The sequence below is a fragment of the Odontomachus brunneus genome, unplaced genomic scaffold (assembly GCF_010583005.1).
Source record: "Odontomachus brunneus isolate Ranch 3 - 2012 unplaced genomic scaffold, Obru_v1 Obru_scaffold_039, whole genome shotgun sequence".
In the NCBI taxonomy this organism is placed as follows: Eukaryota; Metazoa; Arthropoda; class Insecta; order Hymenoptera; family Formicidae; genus Odontomachus; species Odontomachus brunneus.
Genome location: NW_022639489.1, coordinates 556998 through 582391, shown reverse-complemented (window position 1 = coordinate 582391; position 25394 = coordinate 556998). Strand labels below are relative to the sequence as shown.

Genomic DNA, 25394 nt, shown 5'->3' with positions numbered 1-25394 from the left:
GTTCGAAGTGTTGGTCAAGTTCAATTAGCTTGGAATGAATCAGGAAATCCGGTAATAACAGCAACAACCAATCAGATGGTTGAACGTCACGTCCGTGACAGAGACACTACCTGTATACGAGACTGGGTATAGACCTATAATCTATCTGCAACTATCTTTTCACATGAGTACATATAGACGTATTGATATAAAGCGTAATACATCCAATTGCCGTATCATTTCGCGTCGAGTTTAGCTAAGGAACGGACACAGTGAGAGCATTTGTAAAGTACTATATTACCAAGAGGAACAAAAGACGAATAATTTGCAAGTCAGTGTTATGATCATATTATAAAATATTGTTCATGTTTATACATCGGCGTTGGAACGGAAAATCATCGCAAATGTTTATCGAATTATTAGTTATTAACATAGAAAATATTATAATATTATTCCTTTCTTTCATACAAGTTTTTTTCAGTTTCTATTCCTCGATCTATTCCTTGATTAAAAAGTTCTGTAATAATTTTTATTATAAAATTCTCTTCATGTTGGCGAGTTAAACAACTACATTGTGTCTTCTAGTAACATGAAATCAACAAAAGAAAAAAGTGAAATCAAATTTAAGTAACATTGACAGATTTATACGAGTATGTACAATCACATACTTCAACGTTTTGCAATAAGTTATGCTTTAAAAGTAATTCATCAAAGTGTGTTATTGCATATGCAATTGTGTATGAGTGTTCATTTTGTGTGCGTGGATTAATATGTGTTCACAAAATACCAAATAATAAAGGTCGCGATAATTACATCTTATCGCTGTGATATTGACTTATTTAAAGAATTTGCTATAATTAAAAGAAAAAAGAAGTCTACAAAAAATACCGCAAAAATATTACGTCAACAAAAAAATCTCACGCTTATTCAAATTCAAGTAATCCATGCAAATTGTATTCTTGCGAAGTGAAGTTTAAGTTGTATTACACAAAAATTGTATGCCTCACAGTTAAAAGTTTTTACGAGACACTTGTGGATTTTATGGATACAGATATAAAGTCGCGCAAATGATTTTTCATAAAAAATTAATCTTTAAAATTAAAGCAAAGTATAATATTGGATTGTTTAAAATATTGGATTGTTTTGCGATGTCTTAACGCAAATTAAACAATTTCATCAACAAATATAGGATGATATTGATAAAGAAATTATCTCTTTTTTTTCTTTAGTAATATAGAGTGAGTTCAATACAACTAAATACATATTTATGCCTGATCTACGTAGTTGCAATCTGTCAAACTATAACAAATACTTATATAACAAATAAATCTATTTTTTTCACACTGCAATGCTTTTATTTCAAGTAATCATATTTTACAATTATTAGCGAACTCCATTCACGAGAAGAATATATACCCACATAACTAGTAACATTTATTGCACTTAAGCAAGTTGATTTCAGTGTCTATTAAATATAAGATTCACCTAACGTATACTAAAACTATTAAATTTAATTTGGTTTTTTTTGTTACATAAAACTTATATGTAAATAAAATTGTTCTATTTGTTTTATATAACTTATTATTTTATATTTGAATAGAAACTTATTCGAGCGAGTTAACTCCTTGGATAATTTTATATAAATGTCAATTTTAATCGTCGTTGCAATTAAAATAACATCCATGAAAGAGGGAAAGAGAGATAAAGTCCAATTAAAATCAAATCTACGTTGAAATTAACTTGAAAGTATAGTTTCATTATTTGTTTGTAAAACCTAAATTACAGAATTTTTATATTTTTATGAACATTTTTTATTTTTTAAATGTGAGTTGTGTGCACGCGTATGTGTGCGTGTGCGAGTGTGTGTGTGTTCCACAATAGAATCGCATATTATTATATATGTGCATATACAAGTTTTTATATTTCGAGGAGCATAGAAGACTAGATAAATAAATAATCTACAAGATACCATTAGAGAGACGAGATAACAATAATTAGAGAGAATAATTTTTCTTCTTATATAGAGTATATAATAAGCCCCACTAATAAATGTCATTATCAAAATACTTTCCAAATTCCTCCTAAAAATACATTTTTTAATCAGTTACTATCTATCTACTAGAATCTATCAGTTATCTATCTATCTACTAGAATCTATCAGTTAATCAGTTATAAATAGTGAATAAACATCCGTCATTCGTCATAGTACATAAAAAAAGAAGCAATAAGAGATGTAAAAAGTATTATGTTTCTTTTGTTATATTTAATTATAAACATATAAATATAGACATATATATAAATATATGTATATGATTTTTCATAAAAAATTAATTTAAAGCAAATTATAATACTAGATTATTTAAAATATTTTAAACAAATGTATATGTTAAATACACACATATGTATAAACTTCAATACAAGTACAGTGGCAGTAAAGAAATGAAATGAAAAATTCACTTTTACTGAATTATACAATTAGGAAAAATATTTCAAAAAAATATGTACATACATATAGTTAATAAAAAAATACATTATAATCGAAAAGATTGAATAAAATGTTTTGCGAGTCTACATATTATTTATTAAGTTTTTGTCTTTTTTGTCTTTTTTGTCAATTTCTCACATTTCTTATATCGAAATGAATTTGAAAGAATTCTTCGCATCAAATCCGAGATAAATATTGATAAGCTTAAATAACAAATTAATCTATAAAAATATACTCTCAAATTAAAATTCTGCACAGTGTTAGATGTTACATGCAATATTTCACTCACGGGAATAAATCTTTCACGCGTGAGTGAATTAAATCAAATGCAACTGCAAATGTCCCTGAAAACTTAAAGGTCATACACGTGGATAACATAATCCTTATATACATATATAGTGGTCATAAATCACAGATGTTAAACAATGTAACACATGCACTGAGGAAAATATCTGATGATACTAACCAGAATTCGATTTATGTTTACCAAACGGTATGCAGAATAATCGTGTTATTAAAGATATTTAGTCAATGATACAAAACTATCTGGTGAGCGCATTATCTAAGTAGCATTATAGTAATGCTTAAATAAGTTTACCAAACCGTATGGTACAGCATACAATTCATTTGGTGAATGTTATAAATACAGTTGTATTAAACTTCTTACCTAACCTAAAATCTAACCATATTATATATAATTTTCATATATATGAAATTACTGTATATGAAATATTGTATACTATATAATCTTCATATATTTACTTCTAAATTCGTCGACATATTTTAAGAAATTTCATTCTTCCAAATATTTGACGGTTTCAGCGTTTACTTTTTTATAGCACCGTCTTTAAAAATTAGTATAGATGAATAAGGAAACGTCGCAGCGAGTAACAATTAACTATCGCATTAATATCAGTCTATAATGTTGAATAATTATATTTAATGTGCTGTATAAAATTTCCTGGTTTTTTCTAATTAGTAACCTTCACCAAAGTATCTTTACTTTGTTTCTCATTAACTCATTATCTCATATCCATGTGCGAACCATTACGACTTCTATTCTCGTTTTATTCCTCATCCTTGTCATATATGCATGTTAACACTTTTAATTGCATCGATAATCCATATTTAAATAAATCGCTTTTCAACTTCGTCAGCCTTCGCTGTATTTCCTCCGTAATATTTCTTCACCTTATCGAAAACGTTTTATTATATAAGATCTGATCTCACTTTATTCGTGTCAAGTAATATGTGATTATGACCACAAATGATCATTTACTTAAATCGTCCACAGAAAAATAAATATTCTTGTTTGGAGAATATCTTTATTGTTGACATTTTAAAAATAATATTAATGTTAAAATGAGATTATATAAGGTTAAACGAAGATAATTAGTCTTCAATCAAGACAAATATAATCAAATTAATATAACCATTTTTTTATAGAATATTATAATATTAATAGTCTTGGTTATATATATTATTAATCTTCAATCAAGACAAATATAGTCAAATTAACACAATGATTTTCTTGTATATAAGAAAAATATTAATATTATCTAACAGTAAGATTTGAAAAAGCACATAAGGAGCAAGCACGGATGTCTTAGTGCTATTAAATACTAATATTATTTTTTAATATTAATGTGATTGTGGGAAGATAAAATTGTCCAGTATGTTAAACGCACGTATCGAAATTTTTCTTCGATTATCGTACGTGGAGAATCAAAAACACGGACCTGGAACCTCCTCACTTTCCGGGCGGGACGCCTTTCCATTCAGCCACCGAGGCTTCGACAGTAATCTCGCAACTCAATGTTTATAAATTCTCTAAGATGTAAGTTGAGAGAGAAAGAACGAAAGAGTCGATCTTGTAAGAGATGTTATTATATTCCGTCCTGGCGAAGGCAGTTTTTTCGCAACATATATAATGAATCTATTTGAGTCATCGGTTTAATGGGGTTTTGGGACTTTAATAAAAAAATATATATATAAAAATTGGGACTCAAGGATCGGTCTGAGTATGGAAGGTTGATTCTCCGCGTACAATAATCGAAGAAAAATTTCGATACGTGCGTTTAACATACTGAACAATTTTATCCTCCCACAATCGTATTAATATTAAAAAGTAATATTAGTATTTAATAGCACTAAGACATCCGTGCTTGCTCCTTATGTGCCTTTTCAAATCTTACTGTTAGTTAATCTATTCGAGGAGCTTTCTATTATTTCGGTTTATTAATATTATCGGTTATATATGAGAAAATGATTGTGTTAATTTGACTATATTTGTTTTGATTGAAAACTAATTTATCTTCTTTCAACGCCATATAATCTCATTTTAATATTAATCTTATTTTTAAAATGTCAATAATAAAGTTATTCTTCAAGCAAGTATATTTTTTGCTGTGTATATATGTATTACATGTATTTATATACGCGTATTAACATATATTTAGTTATTATATATTTATAGCGTTTTATATTATAAATATAAATATATAAAAAAGTTGTAATAATATTAAATACAAACAAATATTAATATACAAACACAGAGAAAATTTTATAATAAAAATTACTACAAGATTTTGTAACTAAGGAATAAGTAGATATTCTATTTCAATTTATTATCTTTTCGTTTCAGATGTACTATACTTATATTTTAGGAATTAAAAGATATTATTAAAATATTTGCTATGTTTCTAACAAAATCTGCTATGTGTTTAGTGAGATTTACTATGCTTCTTCTGTGTTGAGCTATTTACTTCGATAGCCCTTTTCTACATATGACCTTCGATTTACCTTTCTAATTCCCCCTTCCATCAACTCCATCTTTTCTGTCCTCTAGCTCTGCTAATTCAATACCAACTTTTCTTTCTTATACACTGTGTTCCATCAAGTTCTACGCAACAAAATTTTGTATACCACAGCCAAGTGAAATAAGACCATGTTAATTCCTTATTGTCATCTTGAAATTAGCATATATTTACTTGTATCACATTGTTATTCATATATATTTATATTGAGAATAAATCTCTCGTATTAGAAAAAGCTCACATCTGTAAGCGGCAAAACTCATTTAAATTCAGGCTGAAATTACGTCATTAAATAATATTTCCTATGCGAGGCTCGTCAGCATTTGGCATTTACCCACGATGTTTGTATTCTGCCTCTTGTACACAGTTACACAACCTATATCATAAGCTGTCACGCTCACTCTCCAGTCAGTCGCGGTTAAGATTCAAACCGTTATCCACACGCGCTAGTGCTCTCCGTCTTTTTCGTCGCGCGCTTGAACTTGAAGAAAGTGCGGAAAACATTTCCGAGAGAACTCATCAGAGTGAAATATAGCGAACATCGTTCGACCACAAGTACATACGCGATCGTGCCACGCCGGGCGCGCCGTAAATTTCTCGCAAATACCGCAACTCGATCACGTTCGACGGGATCTCGACAAGATGGGTATGTATGCCCATTGGCTAGCGGGGTAAAGCGAAAAGCGGCGGCCCATTACGCTCTTAATTGAAACAGCGATCTCGAACGCGCGGGAATGTCCGTCTTGAATATCGACGGGGGCGCGAGAGGAAAGAAAGGACGGCGAAACGGTCGAAAAACGCCGGACGGGATAGCGAGAAAGAGAGTGGAAAGGCCGGAATGGGGAAGACAGGAGAGAGTTGGCTCGGAAGAAAGGAAACGTGATAAATCTCACCGCGAACAATAAGTTATCGTAAAGAATCGTTTTCGCGTTTCGTGACACGGCGAGAAGAACAATGATTTGTCGGGGAAATTCTCCAATTCCATTTCCAATTTCAGAAATGCCTGTAGAGACACCGGAATGGCTGGATGTATGCTTCGTGCAGAAGGCCCTGCGACATTCGGAAGGAGACTCGATCCACGTGATCGATATATCCACGAAACCGGCTACGAATAAGGGTGACAACTATACCAGCGATATGATCAGGGTCATGGTTGAATACACCCAAGACCAGAACCGGAAAGACACGAAGAAGAAATCAATCATCGTCAAGATCGCGCCGATCAACGATGGGATGCGCAAGGAACTCGTAAGTTCGTTTGATTTATGTGAGTTACTTCCCTCATTCCTCACGCTTCCGCTCTCGCCATTACGTACATGTAAACGCGTAAAAGATGGATCAGATCGTAAGGGCGAATTCCATAACTGATACGAGGTCAATTTCTTCGAAGTGACGTGACAATCGGTTGAAAGCCAACTGGCTTAGTGAGAGCATGCACGCAAAAAGAGATGTTCATCCAGTCACACAATCCGTCTAAAGTTCCCTTAGAGACAACCTTAAAAATGCATTCAGTGAAAATCTTATTCAATGACAAATCCTCTATTCCTTTTCGATCTCAAATAATTTCCAGATCTTGAATTCGTCCCTCTTCAGTACGGAAATGTTGATGATGTCAAATACTTTGGATAAAATGAATCAGTTGCTGGGATCCAATCTGAGCGCTAAGAGCTTATACATTCAGCAGAAAGATCCACCGCTTCTAGTATTGGAGGATTTAGCACCACTCGGTTTCCGCATGGCCGATCGTGAAACTGGCCTCGATTTGACTCATTGTATATTAGCGCTTCGTGGATTGGGTAAATTCCATGCAGCATCAGTAGCCGTGTGTGAAAAGGTAAATACTAAAATTTTTATATTCAAATGTGATACATGTGTGTATCCTTCTGTGCGAGAAAAGGCGATACTCCTATCTCGGTGGCACTGTTGCGTTGTCACTTATACTGACGAGTCATTTATATTGAGATATAAAAGTCAGTTGCATCATGTTGCATAAATATCGATATTGTTATTCACTCACGTTATTCGAAATCATTCTTCGCGAATAAATACTTCCAATGTGAGTGTGCAAACATTGGTTATTTATATCTTTATTGAGGATTTACATATTTAATTCTATTAAAATTAAAACCGAAGTAAAAATCGAAAAATTTAGATGTATTTTTATTCAAAATAAATAACGAATTTTCACGCGTAACTTGAATCAATTATCAAAAGTTAACTATTTAGATAAAATCGAATATCTTCCCACATTGCATAAACCTCAAATATCAAAATATCAAAAATTAGTTTATTATTGTGTGATTCTCTTTAGTTTTTAATTTAAAACAGTGTTGGACATTCAATTAAAATATTCTTTAATAATCGACTAAGATAATCAGCAAATCAATCAAAATTAATCTTCATAAATCGTAATAAAATCATACTATCGATCAATAAAATTATTAATCAAATTTTAATCAGATTGATTGTATACTGATTAATAATCAATTTCATCAGTCGATTGAATCACTCGATATTATACATACAATGATTAATTAATTTTTATTATTAATTTGCCGATTATTTTAATCAAAGAAAATTTTCATCGCGACACTGGTTACACATTTATATGCAACATTAATTAATAAGTTTAGTTTTAATTTATTCTTTTAATATTAATATTTTTATTTCGAGTATTAGGATCATATATCATCTAACTATCGCCTTATCTTTCGAATATAAAATTTATCACATGTCTTAATTCACTATCTTATTCACACATGCAACTTTATTATTGCACGCAATAAAGTTTTGTTGTTGTTTAAATATTGTGATTATTATTCCGTTGAAAAAAGAGACATGTACACTTGGAGTCTCGATGTATTTCTATGCATTTTTATATACTTCGCATGCACATATATGCAATAGGACAAGATATAACATCTGACATGCATTTCGCATAAGTTACGTGAATTGTCTATCACATTCGTGATTTACGTGGAGCAAATTATTAACAACATTGGGTCATAAATTTGCAATAACGCAAACAGATACGTGTCAAGATAAAGAAAAATTATTGCGACCATTAACAATCTCTATAAAACTAAGTCCATCCAAGACACAACGTCGTAAGTCGCGATCCTAAACTTTGAAACGACGCATACATATATACACGGTAATAATGTGTGTGGCATAATGGTTACCATAAACCGCTGCGATTTTGTGTAGACGAATGGGAGTTTGAAACTACACGATGGGTGATCCAGCCGTGTAGTTTCAATGTCTAACAGAGAATAACCAAAGCTTAATGTCTTTATCCTTTACAGCAACGCGTACTTCAATGTAAAATAAAGAAAAAATCGAATAAAGAAAAAAAAATACTTAACAAATCCATCACGTCATGTATAGATACTCATCTTATCGTTATCATTTATAAAGCTATTAATAAAGTTCGTTCGGGGCCACTCCGGCTCTCGAAACCGTCAATCGTCATCAAAAATTTTGACGCAATAATATTTAACGTCAAAATTCATATAATACTCTTATCGTGTAGCGCTAACGGCAAAATATGCTATTTGTAGCAATACTGACCGTAAACTTGTGGATAACGCATATAGACCAGCTTAAGTAACCTTTCCTTCAAAAAGTTCTTCACGCGTGATCATTCAAGACCCAAAAACTACTCATAAATTGATGAACCTCAAATTTACTTGAACTTAAGGAAATATTTTTATATTTAGGATCCAAGCCAAAAGAAGCTGTATACGGGAGGAATGTTCGATCCAGCTCATCCGCCAAGCTTAACTGATTTCTTCGATCTCGGTCTTCAGAATTTGGCAAAAGAAACAGCAAAATGGCCAGAACTAGACCAAAAGTAAGTTTTGCGTGCAAATGTAATTTAACACAACAAACGGCCATTTTTCTTTTCAAATTGTAAAGTTTTATATATAAGTTTAAATGTTAAATTTCATGTCATATATCATGATAATATGGCGCAAGTATGAAATAAAAAACAAGCTGCTTTGGGCTTGAGAAAACGCTCGATCTATCCACCCAGCGCAGGGTACGTAAGGGCCTTCACACACAAATTGACATAACAGTAACGTAAGACGTACCGTAAGAATTGCGATCGAGTATTCATCAAAATGGCGATCTTACGGTTCGACGATTCTCAACATGATTGGTCAATTCTTACGGTACGTTTTACGTTACTGTTATGTCAATTTGTGTGTGAAGGCCCTAAGCGCACGTAACGAGTCGCGGACAGATGTTACGCACTGAGAAAAAAATATTTGGTATTCGTAACTATAATCGCAGAAAAAAATTATTATTATGAATTATAGTCAAGAAAACTACTTTTTATTAAATTCTACTATAATATTAGTGATAATAATCTTATATCCATGTTACTACTACTATTAGCGTGTTAGAACAACCAAAAAATATGGTTGAGGCCAAAAATAACTATAAATTTAGTTAGATCAATTATTTTTTTCTCTCAGTGCGGAGGACGAGCAGGAAATTTGGCCGAGCGACAGAATAGCCATTGTTCGTAACAGTAACAATGATTTATTGATGTTACCAAATTAAATTCGCTCGATAATAAAATTCGCTACTGTGAATCGCTGAATAGGCTGGTTTGAGTTGCGTTGACGCCTCGCGGTCTTCTCGCTTCCGCGGGGTTACGTAGAGAGATTGAGAGATTGCCGAGACGGTGAATTAATGACGGTGATCTCGTCGCACGCGAAGGAAAGGTGAATCTCGAAGAAAGCTACCGTTAAAACATAGCAACGGTGAGCGAGACAAAACTGAGTCTGTCCGACGGTTAAAGAACGATTCCACTTATAATTTTCTTTAGCAATACACGGCACGCGTTGATTGATCGCGAGTCAAATTAACGGTTCAACTTTCGCGACAATCATAAAAAATATTACTTGGATAGGAGTTGTTGACAGAAAGATCCCAGTATACATTAGGTAGAAGGAAAAACTGTTGTCTCCTTAGCATCGGAATCAATAGGCTGGGATCCTCTTCGTATAGCTTTGTTTGGGAAAGACTCGATCATAACGAATGTCTCAAACAATAAGAAATAGACTGAAAGATTGCAAAAACGTCGTCACAGTAACGCAATATTCTAACGGCCAAATAAGACCAACAGTAATTGCGTGTATAGACTCTTCCAGAAGATTCTTCGCAAAGAATTCTCTGGAAGATGATACTGCCTTTTGTTTCGAATTCGAAACACAAGTTAAATATATGTTAAAAATGAGAAAAGAATTATAAATATAAATATAAGCTACAGTGTACAATATATATTCAAATATGAATTTACTATTGGCATCAAAGTGGCCCAGTACCGATTTATAGTAAACGTTACTGGCATAGTACCAGATGTCAGTACGGATTTAATATTGGTATAATACAGGGATGATAAAAAAGGGCCAGTAATCGGAAAACAGTACTGTCACAGTACCGAAAATCAGTACTGTACCAGTATAAAAAAAGTATTAATTCCTAGCACTGTGCTGGAATTCTGTAACTCTTATTAGAATTAACGATAGTTTCATTGTCGTTGCGCAGCTTTGTATATCGAAGAAAAACTGTACAACGATAACGAAACTGTCGTTAACTCCAATAATGAGTTATAGAATTCCAGCACTGGAGAAGTACCTATTCCCAGTACTGGACCAGTATCGATTCCTAGCAATTTTTATTATTTGTACAATTGTTAACATCACAACTATATAGTACGGAAAGAAAGATCAGACCATGACCAGGCCCCGGCTTGCTCTCTCTCGTTTGTACATATACATGTCTATTTTAATAGTCATATGAGGAAAAAATCTTCGGGGCGACGGCTGGAATCGAACTAGAGTCTTCCGCTTGTCAGGCAAGCGTTCTCATCACTGAGCTATCTAGGTTTCGCGTTAGTGATCTCTTCCGTTTTCCCATAAAGGACATTGATATCGTCCGTTTTCCGATACCGGCACAACACTGGCCCAATATCCTCTATTGGCAGATTATATACGATTCTTATTTGAGTACCCAGTACTGATTCTACGAACAGGGCCAGTACGAATAATACAGCTTTTTTAATACTGGGCCAGTACCGAAAATGACAAACACTTTTCGGTAATGCCCCAGTACACGTACGGTACAACTATCCAGTACCTAACCTTAGTACGAAGCCAGTACCAATGATACAGTTTTTTTATATTAGGCCCAGTATTGAGCCAGTACCAAAACATTCGCTTTTCGGTATCGATCCAGTATCAGACCATTTTTCCGTACTGGCGAAACGTATACGATTCCTACTTAGGTACATATAGTTAATTAATTTCGTATCATTTATGTTATTAGATACACGAAGAAAATTACTCAACTCAGTACCAGATGTTTCGAAATAGGAATGAAAGTATCCAGGCCGCGTGATGATGATTTTAATGTGATTACCCACGGAGACTTTTGGGTGAACAATATGTTGTTTAAATACGCTAACGGGAAACCAGTTGAACATATTTTTGTAAGTATACTATAAAAGATAAGACATCTAAAATAAGATGCTTATCTTAAGCGTTTATTGATCTATCACAATTGCTCAGACAACTGTAAATTTAAGTTTGCACAAAGTAATCGACCAACTCTCATCTGCCAACACATAATGAAGATACATTTTATGACGCTGAAATCCTGTATTTCTGTTCTCTGTACGCGAAGATGTATCTTGTTATAATTAAAAAAGTTGTAAGTCACATAGGCGCGATATACGACATACAAAGGTAATTTGTTATACACAGAAAAAGTGTGCGATTGGATTTTCACCAATTTCTAATGAAAATATGAACGATTCAGAAATGGTAATTAAACTTATTCATTCTAAATTATCAAGATTTTTAGTTAACTTAAACGCATGCTTAGAATTCTTGCGTGTTATTTTCAAATAAAAAGATATTACATATAAGAAAAAAATACTTCTTGAACATACACACACACACTTGTAAAATGTTTAAAAAAATTATTCTTTTCACTTGACAGTCAATAGATAGCAATAAAATTGACGTGACATGCAAACTTTCTCTTTAAACTGCTTTTTTTCATCGTTTTGTCATATTAATTTCATGGCTATTTATCAATTGTCAAGATAAAAGTTCTCGAGGTATTTTGCAAGCATGTTCAAGCGATTTCAAGTGTTTTTTCATTCAAATACTTTTTCATAAGAAAAATGGCACACAAGAATTTTCAGTATGTCATTTCTCACGTCTAACGTTAAAAGCCTTAAAATTGTAAAATAATGAAATTTTTGTCAAGACATTATCGCGACTAATATCAACTTCAATTGCGCGCGAACGTAAAGCCGCGACACCGACAATGAGATAAAGGGCCAACAATAATATATGACAACCTCAAAATATGTATAGTGCGTTATAAATAATGCGGTAAATTTAATTTGCTCGAATTCAGATACATCCGCCATCTGTCTGCCATGCAAACTGTCGCAAACTCTCGACCGTCGCGACTTCCTAAACACGAGTCCCACTTCTTTTTCCCGTACACGGATTTCATTTCCAATTCAATTGCCGAGCGCTCATGAGATCGTTCGATCGTGACTACGTTTGATATTGCAGGTGGACTTTCAATTGTGTTGCTACACATCGCCAGCGATCGATCTCCTCTACTTCCTCAGCACGAGTCCCACCATGGAGACCATCGAAAATAACAAAGATGTCATGTTGGCCGAGTACCTTAACACACTGACGAGCACTATGAAGCAGCTCGGCTGCAAAACGCAACCGCCCACCATGCAGAAACTGAAAGATTCTTTGAAGGAGAAGGCTGCTTACGGAATGTTAGCTTCCTTTACAGTATTGCCGATAGTGATATGTGACAAAGACAAAGTGAAAGATATTGATGAGATCATGTTGGAAGATGGTACTTACGAGAATCCCGGTTTACAAGGTAAACTTTTCCGAAAGATAATGACGAAACGGTTACCACTTTTTGATGAGATGGGTTTATTGGATTTATGATGTCATCCGTGATATAAAGAAGAAAAAGAAGAAAACAGTATAAGCAGAAGAGTATCTTGATAAAACAATAGTAAGTTAAGAAAAATATATTCTGTGTATATGTTCAAATTAATTTTATTAGAATATTAGAATATCCTATGTGCTCATTGGAAACAAGTATTTTAAGGGAATAATGATAATTTAGTTAAATAAGATAATTAAAAGTGACAGCAAAATATGTGTAAGATAGCATTTTCGAGTAGAAAGTATCGTGGATTATTTTTCCAAAATGGGAACAATGTATTAGAATTATGTATTAGGATACTATACTTTCAGAAATCACGGGTCTGCCATACTGAGATAATGGCTACCCCACGTCATATATTTCGTTATAACTTCTACGAAAGTCAACCGATTTCAAAAAAATTATTTTCTCATCAAAACGCCAGACTTCAAGGAATTCGTTTATGTATAGAGAAATATGAAAAAGACAGTAGTTTAAAAAATATTCACCTGAATTTTAGGTGATAATTTTATAATGTACGTTTTACTCGACACTTATTTGGATCGTGATCCAACGAGAACAACGAAACTTTTATATTAAAAATTGATAACTTTACGCAAAACGATAATTACCAGTACAAATTAATTACCTGTACAAATTAATAAGGATAAATTAAGGATACAATTAAGTGTTATACATTGTAAGTTCGTTAAAAATCTTATTTATTATATTGCATTTGGTACGATCTCTTTTAATATTTATAAAATTTAAACTTTTCGCTACAATATTAAATGCGCAGGTAAATATGCATTCTTTATGGTGTATTTGTTTTTAATAAAAACGACTGTACAGACGAAAATCGCATGAATAAAACCAACAAATAGTAAATATTACAATCACTCCTTGCAGCAAAAAGATTAAGACGAAAAGGTTAAAGTTCGTATGTCTTTGAGTCTGAACCATTAAAAGTCAATTAAAAAAATATTGTTAATATTTTATTGCACTACAACTGTATGTGTTATTTACCAGCAATAGTTTTTGGATATCGTATTAATGCATTGTATTTTAATACGCATAGATATATCTCATGGATAGGTACTTATTGACGTGTTAATAGAAATGATGTTAACGAAAATAATGTAAACGTTACTGTCTATATATCAAGTACCTCTCAATTTCCTCAAGTACCTTCAATTTATTCTTACGAATAAAATGAACTATGTCGACTCGATATTTCTTCAGAAATCTGAACAAAGTTTAATTTCTCTTATTGATACCTAAATGTCTCTTTCTGCAAAGCGAAACTCTTTGAGAGATCGCTAGATACTAAAAAATATCAGTGATCTCTGAATAATCAGAGATAATCCAAGAGTAATCTTGGGATAACCCAAGAAGTGGATCTCGTTAAAAAAAATGAAACTAAGTTATAATTAATAATCAAAAAGTTTTGACATTATTAACATCAAAAATACCAGATAACTTAATCCCCTCTGAACAACTTAGTTAACTTTTACTTTCTGCTCCGCTGTACGCAGATAGCAGATAATTTCTTTTACGATGCAGAGTGAGAGATTACATAATGTTTGACCTCGTTGATTTAGATTAACATGGATTACTTCGATTATGGGTCACATTAAAAAACATGCAGAATTCTAATATCTTCGATGAATTCGTTGCGCCTTCTCACATGTTTATAACTTTTATGTGATGATCTTGAATATCGTAGTGTTGAAGGTTTGCGATGCGTTTCTTATGTTTGACAACATGTTTGACGACATATAAGAATTTTCGTTTCCTGAAATTCTGGAATGAAGTGCGCTGAATTCTATTAGAAATTTAATTTCCGAGTTGCGCACTCGATATTTTATGTCCACAAGTTTGTAAAGAATTCAGTTGCACTTATAAATTATACAAATATTTAATTAATTATTTTTTAATGTAATATGCATGACATATGTTGAAGAACACATTCACAGTACCAAGGGCTATTTAAATACATCAATAATAAACATAATTTCACGGATTTGGTTGCTATTCTGCATAAATCTTCAGAACAGCACCAGAGAAATTTAAACTCAAATTGAACTTTTGTAACATCTTTTACGGAATAATCCCGACGTTCCGAATAAATCTACGCGGCACAGTTTCATGTGCATGTCGCCCATTTCGCGGAAACAAATAACGAGACACGGAAAACAAAGAAATAGAACGAACGGAATTGCTGTTGGACACGCGTCCCGTGGTGCATACCTATTTTATGAATTAATCACGTTACTATAGAATAGACAAAACATCTGTCAGGAAAATAGCCAAGGAAGGAAAAAGAGAACGAGTTATTGCGATAGACCCCTAGATTTACAGAGAAGCGACATTGAAAAGTTTCATTGACTACCCAAATCACAAGCGCCATATTGTTTCCCCAGCGACTAATACAAATATGAAATTCCAATAAATAATATTTTTGTTAGATATCTTTAGATAGATATAATTTAATCTTAGAACCCTAAACATCAAACCTTAACCCCCTAAACATATTATATTTTAACTATTATAAAAATTAATTGCTTTTTTCTTTAATCAATGTAGGAAACATCGAGAAATATAAATCTACTATGTTTTTGCGATTCAATAAATTTGAAAAAAAAGGTTTTAATGAAAGAATAAAATACGTGTTTTTAAGAACGAATGTGTAAAAAGTCTGGATAAATTTTATTTATGTTTAGGATTCTACGGTTAATAAAGTATTGTTTTATATGCAAAGTTATAACATCAAGCTAATTCAAGTTAATCATGAAGTGAGTATTTTTACTTACGGCAATCATTAACTTTACATACACTATACTCGTATATACAAAATAAAGATTTTCGTGAGGTGTGAGTATTTCTATTTAGGATGATTATTGAGGTTAACTTTAAAATCCCCTACACTATATATGGCTTTCGTTATGTCGTTATGTCGATCCTCAATACAGCCTCTCTGTAAATCTATTATTCTCTGTAAGGCTCTATTATTGCGATCTTTAAGGCCGTTCTAGTTCGTTCATTAGTTGTAAATCGCAAAATCGTAAGAAAATTTACCAATAATAATCGATCGTTCTTCTTACGATCAAAGAAGAATTGACTGTGATTGGTCAATTTTCTTGCGACCTTGCAACTAATATAGAACGACTCTAAAAGCTCATTTCCACACTGATACGTATACTATATATATGTATGTGTGTATGTGTGTGTGTGTGTGTGTGTATATATGTATTGATGTCTGAGATCATAGATATTACTGAGATCGTATCAATAGGATACTACAATAGTCATTAATATGTCATGATGATGCTCATTAATATTTCACGTTGATATTGTAGGAATCGAATTTATGAATATTATATATTGGAGTTTCATATATAATTCTCGTCGATTTTATATAATGCTAAATGTTTATCGTCCGTGTTGTCCAAAGTGATTACGATTCATTACATGCATTAAGCACGCTGCCGAATAATTAACTTTTGTTGTGGCTGAACAATGGTGCCAGTTACTTATAGTATTTCATGAAATAAACAACGGAAAATCATTATTTGGTGCGCGTAATTGTGCGAATTTCGCACGGACTGCATTACTGGCGTAAATGCAGCATTGTTTCATCAGAATCCAACACGCACTCGATAAATTTAATAGATTTATCAGTTCGCACCAATGAGCGATGAACTTTAATGTTATAAAACGTTTTCGAATTTTCATCATATTATTCATGCGTACGAGATTAATGTATCGTTAATATGTAATCAATACGTTACCATTGTAAGACAGTATACCCTCAGTATACCCTCAAAATTAATGACACACTTTGACCATTGCGTTAAACAACGATTAATTAATGGCGGAGCTTTAGCAGCAGCAGTAGCCAACAGTTTTATAAGCATCTGTTGCATAACTTTGTTACATTTTAATGTAACTCCCTTTGAACAATTGTAACCGTCGCAAATATTTGCAGTCTTAAAACAAAAAAATATGAAATTTTGTGTAACAATATTATTGTTTATGTTCAATAAAAAGAATACTTTTATAACAGAGGAAATATTTTTTTACACGCACGCCTATAAATGTCAGTTTACGTCGATAAAGCGTCATATTTTTGAATTTATTTGCTAAAAGTAATACGATGCAATGGAAAATCGGAGGAGCATCAAAATGAAGTCAGATCGTATCAATCGTATATGATACTAACGGGCGATTAGCGTTTACCAACTGCATTGCTTCGTGTTTCGACATGCCTATTAGAAGACACGTCGAGAGACGTCGAGAGACCTCGATTTTGAAGAACAGCAATATACCAGCAAGTTATCAGATTATCACAAGAGATGCGACGGAAAGCTCGATTTTTCCTGTCAATCATACTTTTGAGATTTTATATATAGAGTGTCTCAGAATAATCTACAAAGTTCTCGTGAGAACATAGAGCGGGTCGAGGTGAAGACAAAAGTCCCATGCTGTTTTGCAATATTCGCAATAACTATTGAAATATTAATTAAAGAAGATTTATGAATGATCGCGCAAGATATAGTAAATGAGCTGTACTGCCAATGTCTGCCATTATGTGGTTGTACATTAGGTCAAACTGAATAAAAAGGTCTTATCATTTTCCTAATAATTTAATACTTAATATCTAAATACTGAGCGTAAAAGAACTTTCTACTCATCCTTCTACTAACCTTGCATAAATCATGTAATTTCAAATTAGCACACTTTATCAAGCAATTGACAAACTAAGTATTTTATCGATAACTTCCAGCATAATTTATCCAAAAGAATATTCCTCCAAAATTCTTTGAATCATAGGGGATTTTATCTAGTGCGCAAGAAACATTGTACCGTTTTTTTGAAATATTGATATTACGTGTATTTTTGTAACGTCTCCACAATGCTTTATAAATGTTTTCAAAATATTAACAATATCGCTTGCCAAATATTCAAAGAATATTTATAAAATATCAAAACGTGTTTCAAATGTTAACGTTCCATATAGCACGTGATATCATTCGAATGTATCCCATATGGATTATAATACTGAGTGTATTATAAATATATATAACATACTAGTATAATATCCGCATAATATTCCTTGTAGCACGTTTCTCGAATATTCTCAGGATATACTGAACTCGTCGGCGATGTTTTCCATTTAATTATTAAATGTTACAAGTATATTCGGGAAGTAATACTTGCTTTCTCTGCTAAAATAATCCAAATATTTTAATAATAAGAAAAATCAGCACAAAATTTCTCATGGTTAATATAAATTGGTTCTTCGGAGATTATAATGTTAAAACATAAAGTTCGTAAAATTATTATGATTTAAATGTGAGCGGGAATTTACAAAAAATAGCGGATCAATTAAAACGCGTTAGTTTATAGCTGATTTGTGATTCAAGGGACTCTAAGTAAACATTTTTTTCTCTTAATTCAGAAAGAGAAAGTTAAAATAATATTTAATAGATCTCCAATGAACAATTCACCTCATTAGGAGAGGAATATTCCTTCAGCAAAAATCTTCGCTGAGAATATGGGATTGTAGGAAGTAGCAACCAAAATTCTTTTTTTTCTTAATGAAGTAACGAGAGTAATACGAAGAGCGTCCGCCCGTAAGACCGATCTATTAATCGCAGTAAAGTAACGAATTCTCTTTCGGTCCGGGCTTCTTTCGCGGACTTAAAATTGTCGCGTCGTTAAATTATTCAAGTGCGACTAAGCCTCTCCGTCCTAAGCGTGCGCAAAGAGAGACGCGACGCTGCGCATTCACTGCTGAATTCATTCATACGTTTTATCCGCCAACTTCTCCTTTCAAACTCACTGGAACGAGAGGGCAAATTATTAAACGCCAAAGCGTATTTCGAACGGCGCGCGTGTCAATGAGCCGTACGAATTCTCGGACGCAACAATTAAATCCCAACGACCCGCCGGACGAGCAATCACACGCGTTCGATCGAAATTGCGTGGCAGCGTGCGAAATGTGCCGGGAGGTCTTGTACGGCGCGATAAACCGCGGAAAGCTAATTAATATCTTACGAAAGTCAGAATATGTGTGTTCCGCCTTTCGGTTCGGCCCGTCGCGAATCGTCGAAGCGCACACTTGCCTGCTCCACCACGTGAGTGCATACATACGTGTATGCGTGCGTGCGTGCGTGCGTACGTGCGTGCCTACGTGCGCAACGGCGTGCACATGACGTGGAACAAATGGTGATATTAATTACCACGATCGCCATCCCCGATACTGAAATCGACCTCTATTAATCTGAGCTTACACCTTTCCGCCTTACCCCGCGTGAGATAAATCGTCTTTGTTTAACCCCCTGTCGCCATAGCGCCTTTGTTTCTTATACCCTCGACTACTCTCACGCGATTCAAAGGAATATTCAAAGGAATTTCAGAGGCTCTTTAAAAGAGGAGGAAAAAACTAAAGTGGACGACCTGACTCTTAATCTCACAGATCATTATCAGCAGTAATTGCTACGAATAATTATCGTGTTAGGAAAGCGTGTAATCAGATAATTAAGGTAATCCTTTTAGTTTAATTAATTACCTCCAATGTGTATGTATACGTTTGAAGTAGATGCGCTTATGCGCAAAACAATCTTGCGATAATTACAATAATAATTAGTAATTTTATAAATTGAAGCGACCACACAGTTGTAATGGAACATAGAGATTAAGCCTTTATAGATATAAATTGATAAAATTACAACACTGCAATAATGAAGTTATTTTAAATCACTCCTTTAAAATCTTCGCTATTTCTGTTTCTCGTGGTTTAGAAATGAAATCTTTTGATTATTCTTAAAGTAGAATACGCTGAAATAGTGACGAAAGAAATCAATGATATTGTGATAAATTATTTTACAATCCACTTTGGGTATCCCCGGAGAGAATCGTTTCGATTTTTTATTTAACCGTGAATGTTGCAAGGAGAGCATATACAAACTGATATTTGAAATTTTAATTTTTTTATCTCAAAAGAGTTTGTATTTTATTCTGTGTTTATCAATATTTCTGTACTAATTAATAGAGGGCAAGTAAATAATAATTATGATACATTTTACTTTGGGAAATGATAGGTTTGAAAAAATTGTAAAAATTTCGTAGCGCGCGACTGGTCCACAATATAAATATATTTATATCAATATATATCAATTATATAAAAATATGTACATATTATAATATGTATGTAATATATATGCACACGTATAATGATTGATTAATTTTGACTATTGATTTACCGATTATCTCAGTCAGATAAAAATTTAACCGATTAATCCCCAACACACTATATCGAGCTAATCGTGGTGCAAAAAGATGGCAGTATAAATAGCGAACGTCAAAGTAAATAACTGACCATGTTCGATTTGCACGGACGGGAAATAAAATATCCCGCCGCCTATTTTTGCTTTGCGCGCGTTCCCTCAAAACAGCCAACCGGTGGAGTCAATATATGGCTTGACTCGCCAAATTTTTAGTATTGCCTTTTCGAATGCCGCGGATCATTCGTTATATGGAGTGGCGCGGAACGATGCAACGGGTTTACGTTCTAGCGTGAGAAGCGCGTTTCTCGTTAAATACTGCCGCCGCCACGTGTATTCCGCGCTGAATCCTACTTTGAATATTGTGATTTGCCATACTCGGCTCGTTACAGTTGCACGAGCGGGCACAATTGTCGCCGTGAAGCAACCCGAAGAACGCAATTCAAATAGCCCGCCGCCCGCAAACCAAGCACCGCGTAGAAATTTCAACTACGTGCAAAATAATCTCGATGCACGAGCGTATTGGATATCTGTCGCTACCGTGCTCCACGTTTTAACGGTAACCGTTGTATCACAGTTGGGTATTAAAGTGTCAAAGTCTAAAGCGCATGAAAACGGCACGCATGCGCGCGCAATGTTTCAATTATGATTCCGACGATTGAAAGTCCGTTGTCGTAAAAAATCGAGTCCGTGCTGACGTTCGCGCAAAACGCGCAAAGAAGTGTTCAGGATAACTCAAAGTTGCATTATCCACACGAGACCTACCTTGCATTTTCTCTACACGAATGTACCATGAATTTGCGTGTACGGGAAGGGGGAGGGGAGAGGGAGGAAAAGCGTGTTGCATAATTTTCCAGTGTGACACTGAGACACAGGCTAGAGAGAGAGAGAAAGAGAGAGAGAGAGAGAGAGAGAGAGAGACCAAACTCGCAGACAAAGCCGAAGCGAATGAAGTCAAACGTACGTACGCGATAATAGAAGGACCGGAGGGCGAAATATGGCGACAGAGTTAGATGGCGTTCCAGTCGGGGAAGAAGATGGCTCGAAATAAAACGACTTTGTATCCTAACGCAATTTCCTCTCATTCCGACTCTCTCTTCTCCCCTCCGTTCCCCTCTCTCTCTCTCTCTCTCTCTCTCTCTCTCTATCTCTATCAGATCGCGCACTCATAACTCGATAAAGCGGAATATCTTGTAGAGTCACTTCTTTCACTTTTCGTTTTTTTTTCCTTATTTATTCTTATACTGTGTTCGTCGTGAAAACACTTTTCTACTTGTGGCTAAATCGTTTAAATTTGCATTCTAGGGTTGCATTCCAAAAAACATGTCTTTTGCGTGTATATGAGAATGTGAAGAAAGTTTCATCAAAAATATTTATATTACATGTAACGCGTATATATTTATGTACTATACATATTTATACTACATATAATAACACATATGAATATAATAACACATATAATAACACATATGAATAACATATAACTACATATAAATTATAGATTTTCAGCAAACTTCTCCTAAAAAAAGAATGTTTGTAGTATACAACCTGGAAATAAATTCAACGATTTATATAAACATCCATGAAATTCCCTTCGCAACGAACATCATCGAGCGATTAATGTGTTCATTTCCTTTTTCCTGGATACTCGCTGCGACCATGTTAAATCGTAACGTCAGACACGAGAAATAATACGCTGAAAATTCTCGCGCGCTATTTTCAAATAACAAAAAAATACTTGAGTGAAACGAAAATTGTAAACAAAGAAGAATAACACGTGATATGTTTATAATGAAAAGAAGTAAGCTAAAAGTACTAATTTCCGTACCTAATCCTGAACACTTTTATTGTTTAGATCGTCAAACACGAATATTTAAACATTCAACATAAAATACATATATGTATCTAAGTATATATTTAAGTTATATAAGTTATTTAAGTATATAAGTTATTTAAGTTAAGTATATATTTAAGTTGCAAAAACGTCCTTTTTGAGAGAAATTTTATTAAAAATCCATATGCAACGTGAATTATAGATTTTCAGTAAAATTTTATTCAAAAAGAATGTTTCAAAAAGAATATAATATATAAAATATACATATATAACCTCAATATATGCATATTTTATATTGAGAGTTTAAAATATCCGCATTGAAAGACCAAAACAATACAAATGTCCAGAATTAGGTACGTGTCAGGATATTGTTACTTTTATCTTATAATGAAAATCGTGCGTTTATTGTGAATATATTTCAGCGTAAAATTCTGACATTTTAAAGTGTGATACAGTTCGAAAACTATATGCGACCTTCGGACGAATTAAAATACAGATGATTTTTAGAATCCTACCCTTTATAAGACACATTTTAAGATGAAAAAAATCCAAAAATGATAACCTCTGTTATATAATTACTACAAATTTTTTATACAAACAAGGATTACATTGAGTGGTATTTTAGAATCAATGGATTATTTTTTATTGTGAGAATTCATCGACTCTTCCAACTCGCACAATTGAAAAGGTCTCTTTTATGGAAAACGAAATATCTCAGGAAACTGAGTCCTGAGTTCCATTGCTTGAAAAAGCTTGAAAACCGTCGTGCTCTTATTGACACTTTTACCGGCCATAGCATGTATTCAATTTTCACCGCGCGGACAAATAGCATTGACGATAATCGAGAGAACAGTTTGCAGATAGTTTCTGCGAGAACATCGATAACAACATCGAGATGATCGACATATTGTCCAATATAGGAAATAATAGGCAATTTCTGTATCAAATAAGCTAATACATCAATATCATTACTCAAGGTCTCCAATCGCGGTACGAGGCCGAGATAGGAAAACGTCCCTTTCCGCCCATATTTCACATCTTGAATACAATCTATGTAGCGTACCTGGCTACAGTATATCCCGACTCTGGAGCACTACAATGCAGGCCCTATTCATTCCACGATATAAATGAGACGTTATATCGACTAAGTAAATTACCGTTACAGCGGTAAATTAGTGATATTACCACGTGTTATAGTCCCGCGTATAATCAATCTATCGTAAAAATAATTGACCGTGTGAATCAAAGCAATTATTTGGCTTTTACACTAGTTTATCGTGCAATTTTCACAAACGCGTAATATTTACTGCTGTCGAATGTAATAGGAAATAATACGAAATTATCAAAATTTCGTCGGAACGCAATAACCATGGATTCGACGAATAGACAATGGCGCGTTTAACTTTATTCGCGATAGGAAACCCACTGGATATAGTCAGCCGAGAAATTAATTAAAAAAAAGAGCGAAGGGTACGAAAGGAAGAAGCAAAAAATTACTCGCAGGTCCCGGTGAAATTGAAGCGCGAATCTCGCCGACTAACACACGTCTAACCCCACCGTCGCCGTCATATATCCACGGCCTTTGTCTCCAGGAACTGATGCGGTATCACACGTGTAAAAGTAATATCTGGCATGCGAGTACCAGTCAAAGAGATCTCACGTTTGAGTTATAAGGCCAGACTACGCTGCGCGCGCACGATCGCGAGACCGAAAAGGGATGAGAGAGGGCGCGAGAGAGACTGTGTGGGAGGAAGAGCAACGCGGGAATATGAAGCGAACTGCATGTATATCTGTCGTATATGCACGTGTTGGAGACAGAGGGTTGATAAACGCCTCACCCGACAACCCCCAGTTCACCCGACCGTCTTCCCCGCAATCATCTCAACGTCGTGGTATTCATAAACTACTCAGACAATGTCTGAAACTTTGCTCCGCGGATTGGCAATGCTCTGATACGAAATAATAGCGACCGCATAGTAATGAAGATCGTGCGCGTTTCCTGCTCGACCTGTCCTGCGGTCGCACGTAAGAATGTCTAGTCCGTTTCATCAGAGATCCACTAGGTTTACATGGCCACCTTACTTACAAGGATATGTTGCCCTTTTTAGTCTATTTCTTGACAGGAACAGAGAGGATGAAAAAATCTTTTTAGAACGTAGGTAATTTTTCCTGAGTTTTAACCGAAATTATTGAATATTACAAATCCAAGAGTAAAATGTGAAGGGAAGGTACGAGAGCACATCAATAACGCAAACAAAAACGAAACGGAGAAACATTTCTTTAATGATGTATCTGTATAGGTCAGTATAACTCTCACGCGTCCATTTACTTACGGGTTAATGAGAGATGTGCAATTCATCCTCGTTCATCTTAATGAGCAAGAGCTCTTTGAGCTGTCTCTGTTTACCAGGACTGGAACACTATTCTCCTCTGGTCGAATCAATCATGATCGCGGGAAGTCATCCCCGTTATGTAACCGGACAAACCAGCCGAGTGCTGATTTCGAGAACGCAGATAGATCGACGGTTGCACGAACGGAGGTGGAAGCCGATGCGGAGAGCAGGCTAAAATAAATAAACGCCATAATTCACGTTCAACAGTTACGAACGGTTCAATTCGCGATTGGAACCGGTCCAATGGCAGAAGGTGGTATGGGGGGAGGGGGTAGGCGTGGTAATAGAGGGAAGTATGCATTACGCGCGCGAGAGGGGCAAACAACTCGGCCGGCTTTGTCGGTGCGCCGAGCGACGCGCGCGAGCGTCCTCCGAAATTAATTTAAAAGACAGTATTTCCTGCCGCGGGCTTTGCACCTGCATAATCTCGTCGCACACTCGCAGCTCCACGCCGAACCATCCTCTCTCCCTCTCACCCGCCCCGCCAACTCGGCCCCGCTGCCGGTTGAAAATAAGTGGATTACCTTAACTTGATAAAGCGGGGATCACATTTTATCATGTTAAAGGAAACCCTTCGCTTTCCCATCCCACTCTCCCCCCCCCCTCCCC

At 34.3% G+C, this 25394-nt stretch overlaps 2 protein-coding genes across 4 annotated transcripts in view; one reads left to right on the top strand and one right to left on the bottom strand.

Annotated features, from left to right (window-relative positions):
• LOC116844153 (basement membrane-specific heparan sulfate proteoglycan core protein-like) overlaps positions 1-25394 on the bottom strand; it is a 280015-nt gene that overhangs the window by 217896 nt on the left and 36725 nt on the right. The window lies entirely within an intron of this gene.
• On the top strand, positions 161-15587 carry LOC116844152. 2 transcript variants are annotated; one of them, XM_032815344.1, is made up of 6 exons: positions 161-310; positions 6278-6528; positions 6851-7114; positions 9000-9133; positions 11620-11782; positions 12885-15587. In XM_032815344.1, the coding sequence occupies exons 2-6, from the start codon at positions 6280-6282 to the stop codon at positions 13284-13286; spliced, it is 1212 nt and encodes a 403-aa protein (XP_032671235.1). In that variant the 5' UTR covers positions 161-310; positions 6278-6279; the 3' UTR covers positions 13287-15587. The 2 variants fall into 2 exon arrangements, with proteins under 2 accessions (XP_032671235.1, XP_032671234.1); XM_032815343.1 differs by lacking the exon at positions 161-310 and adding an exon at positions 5104-5926.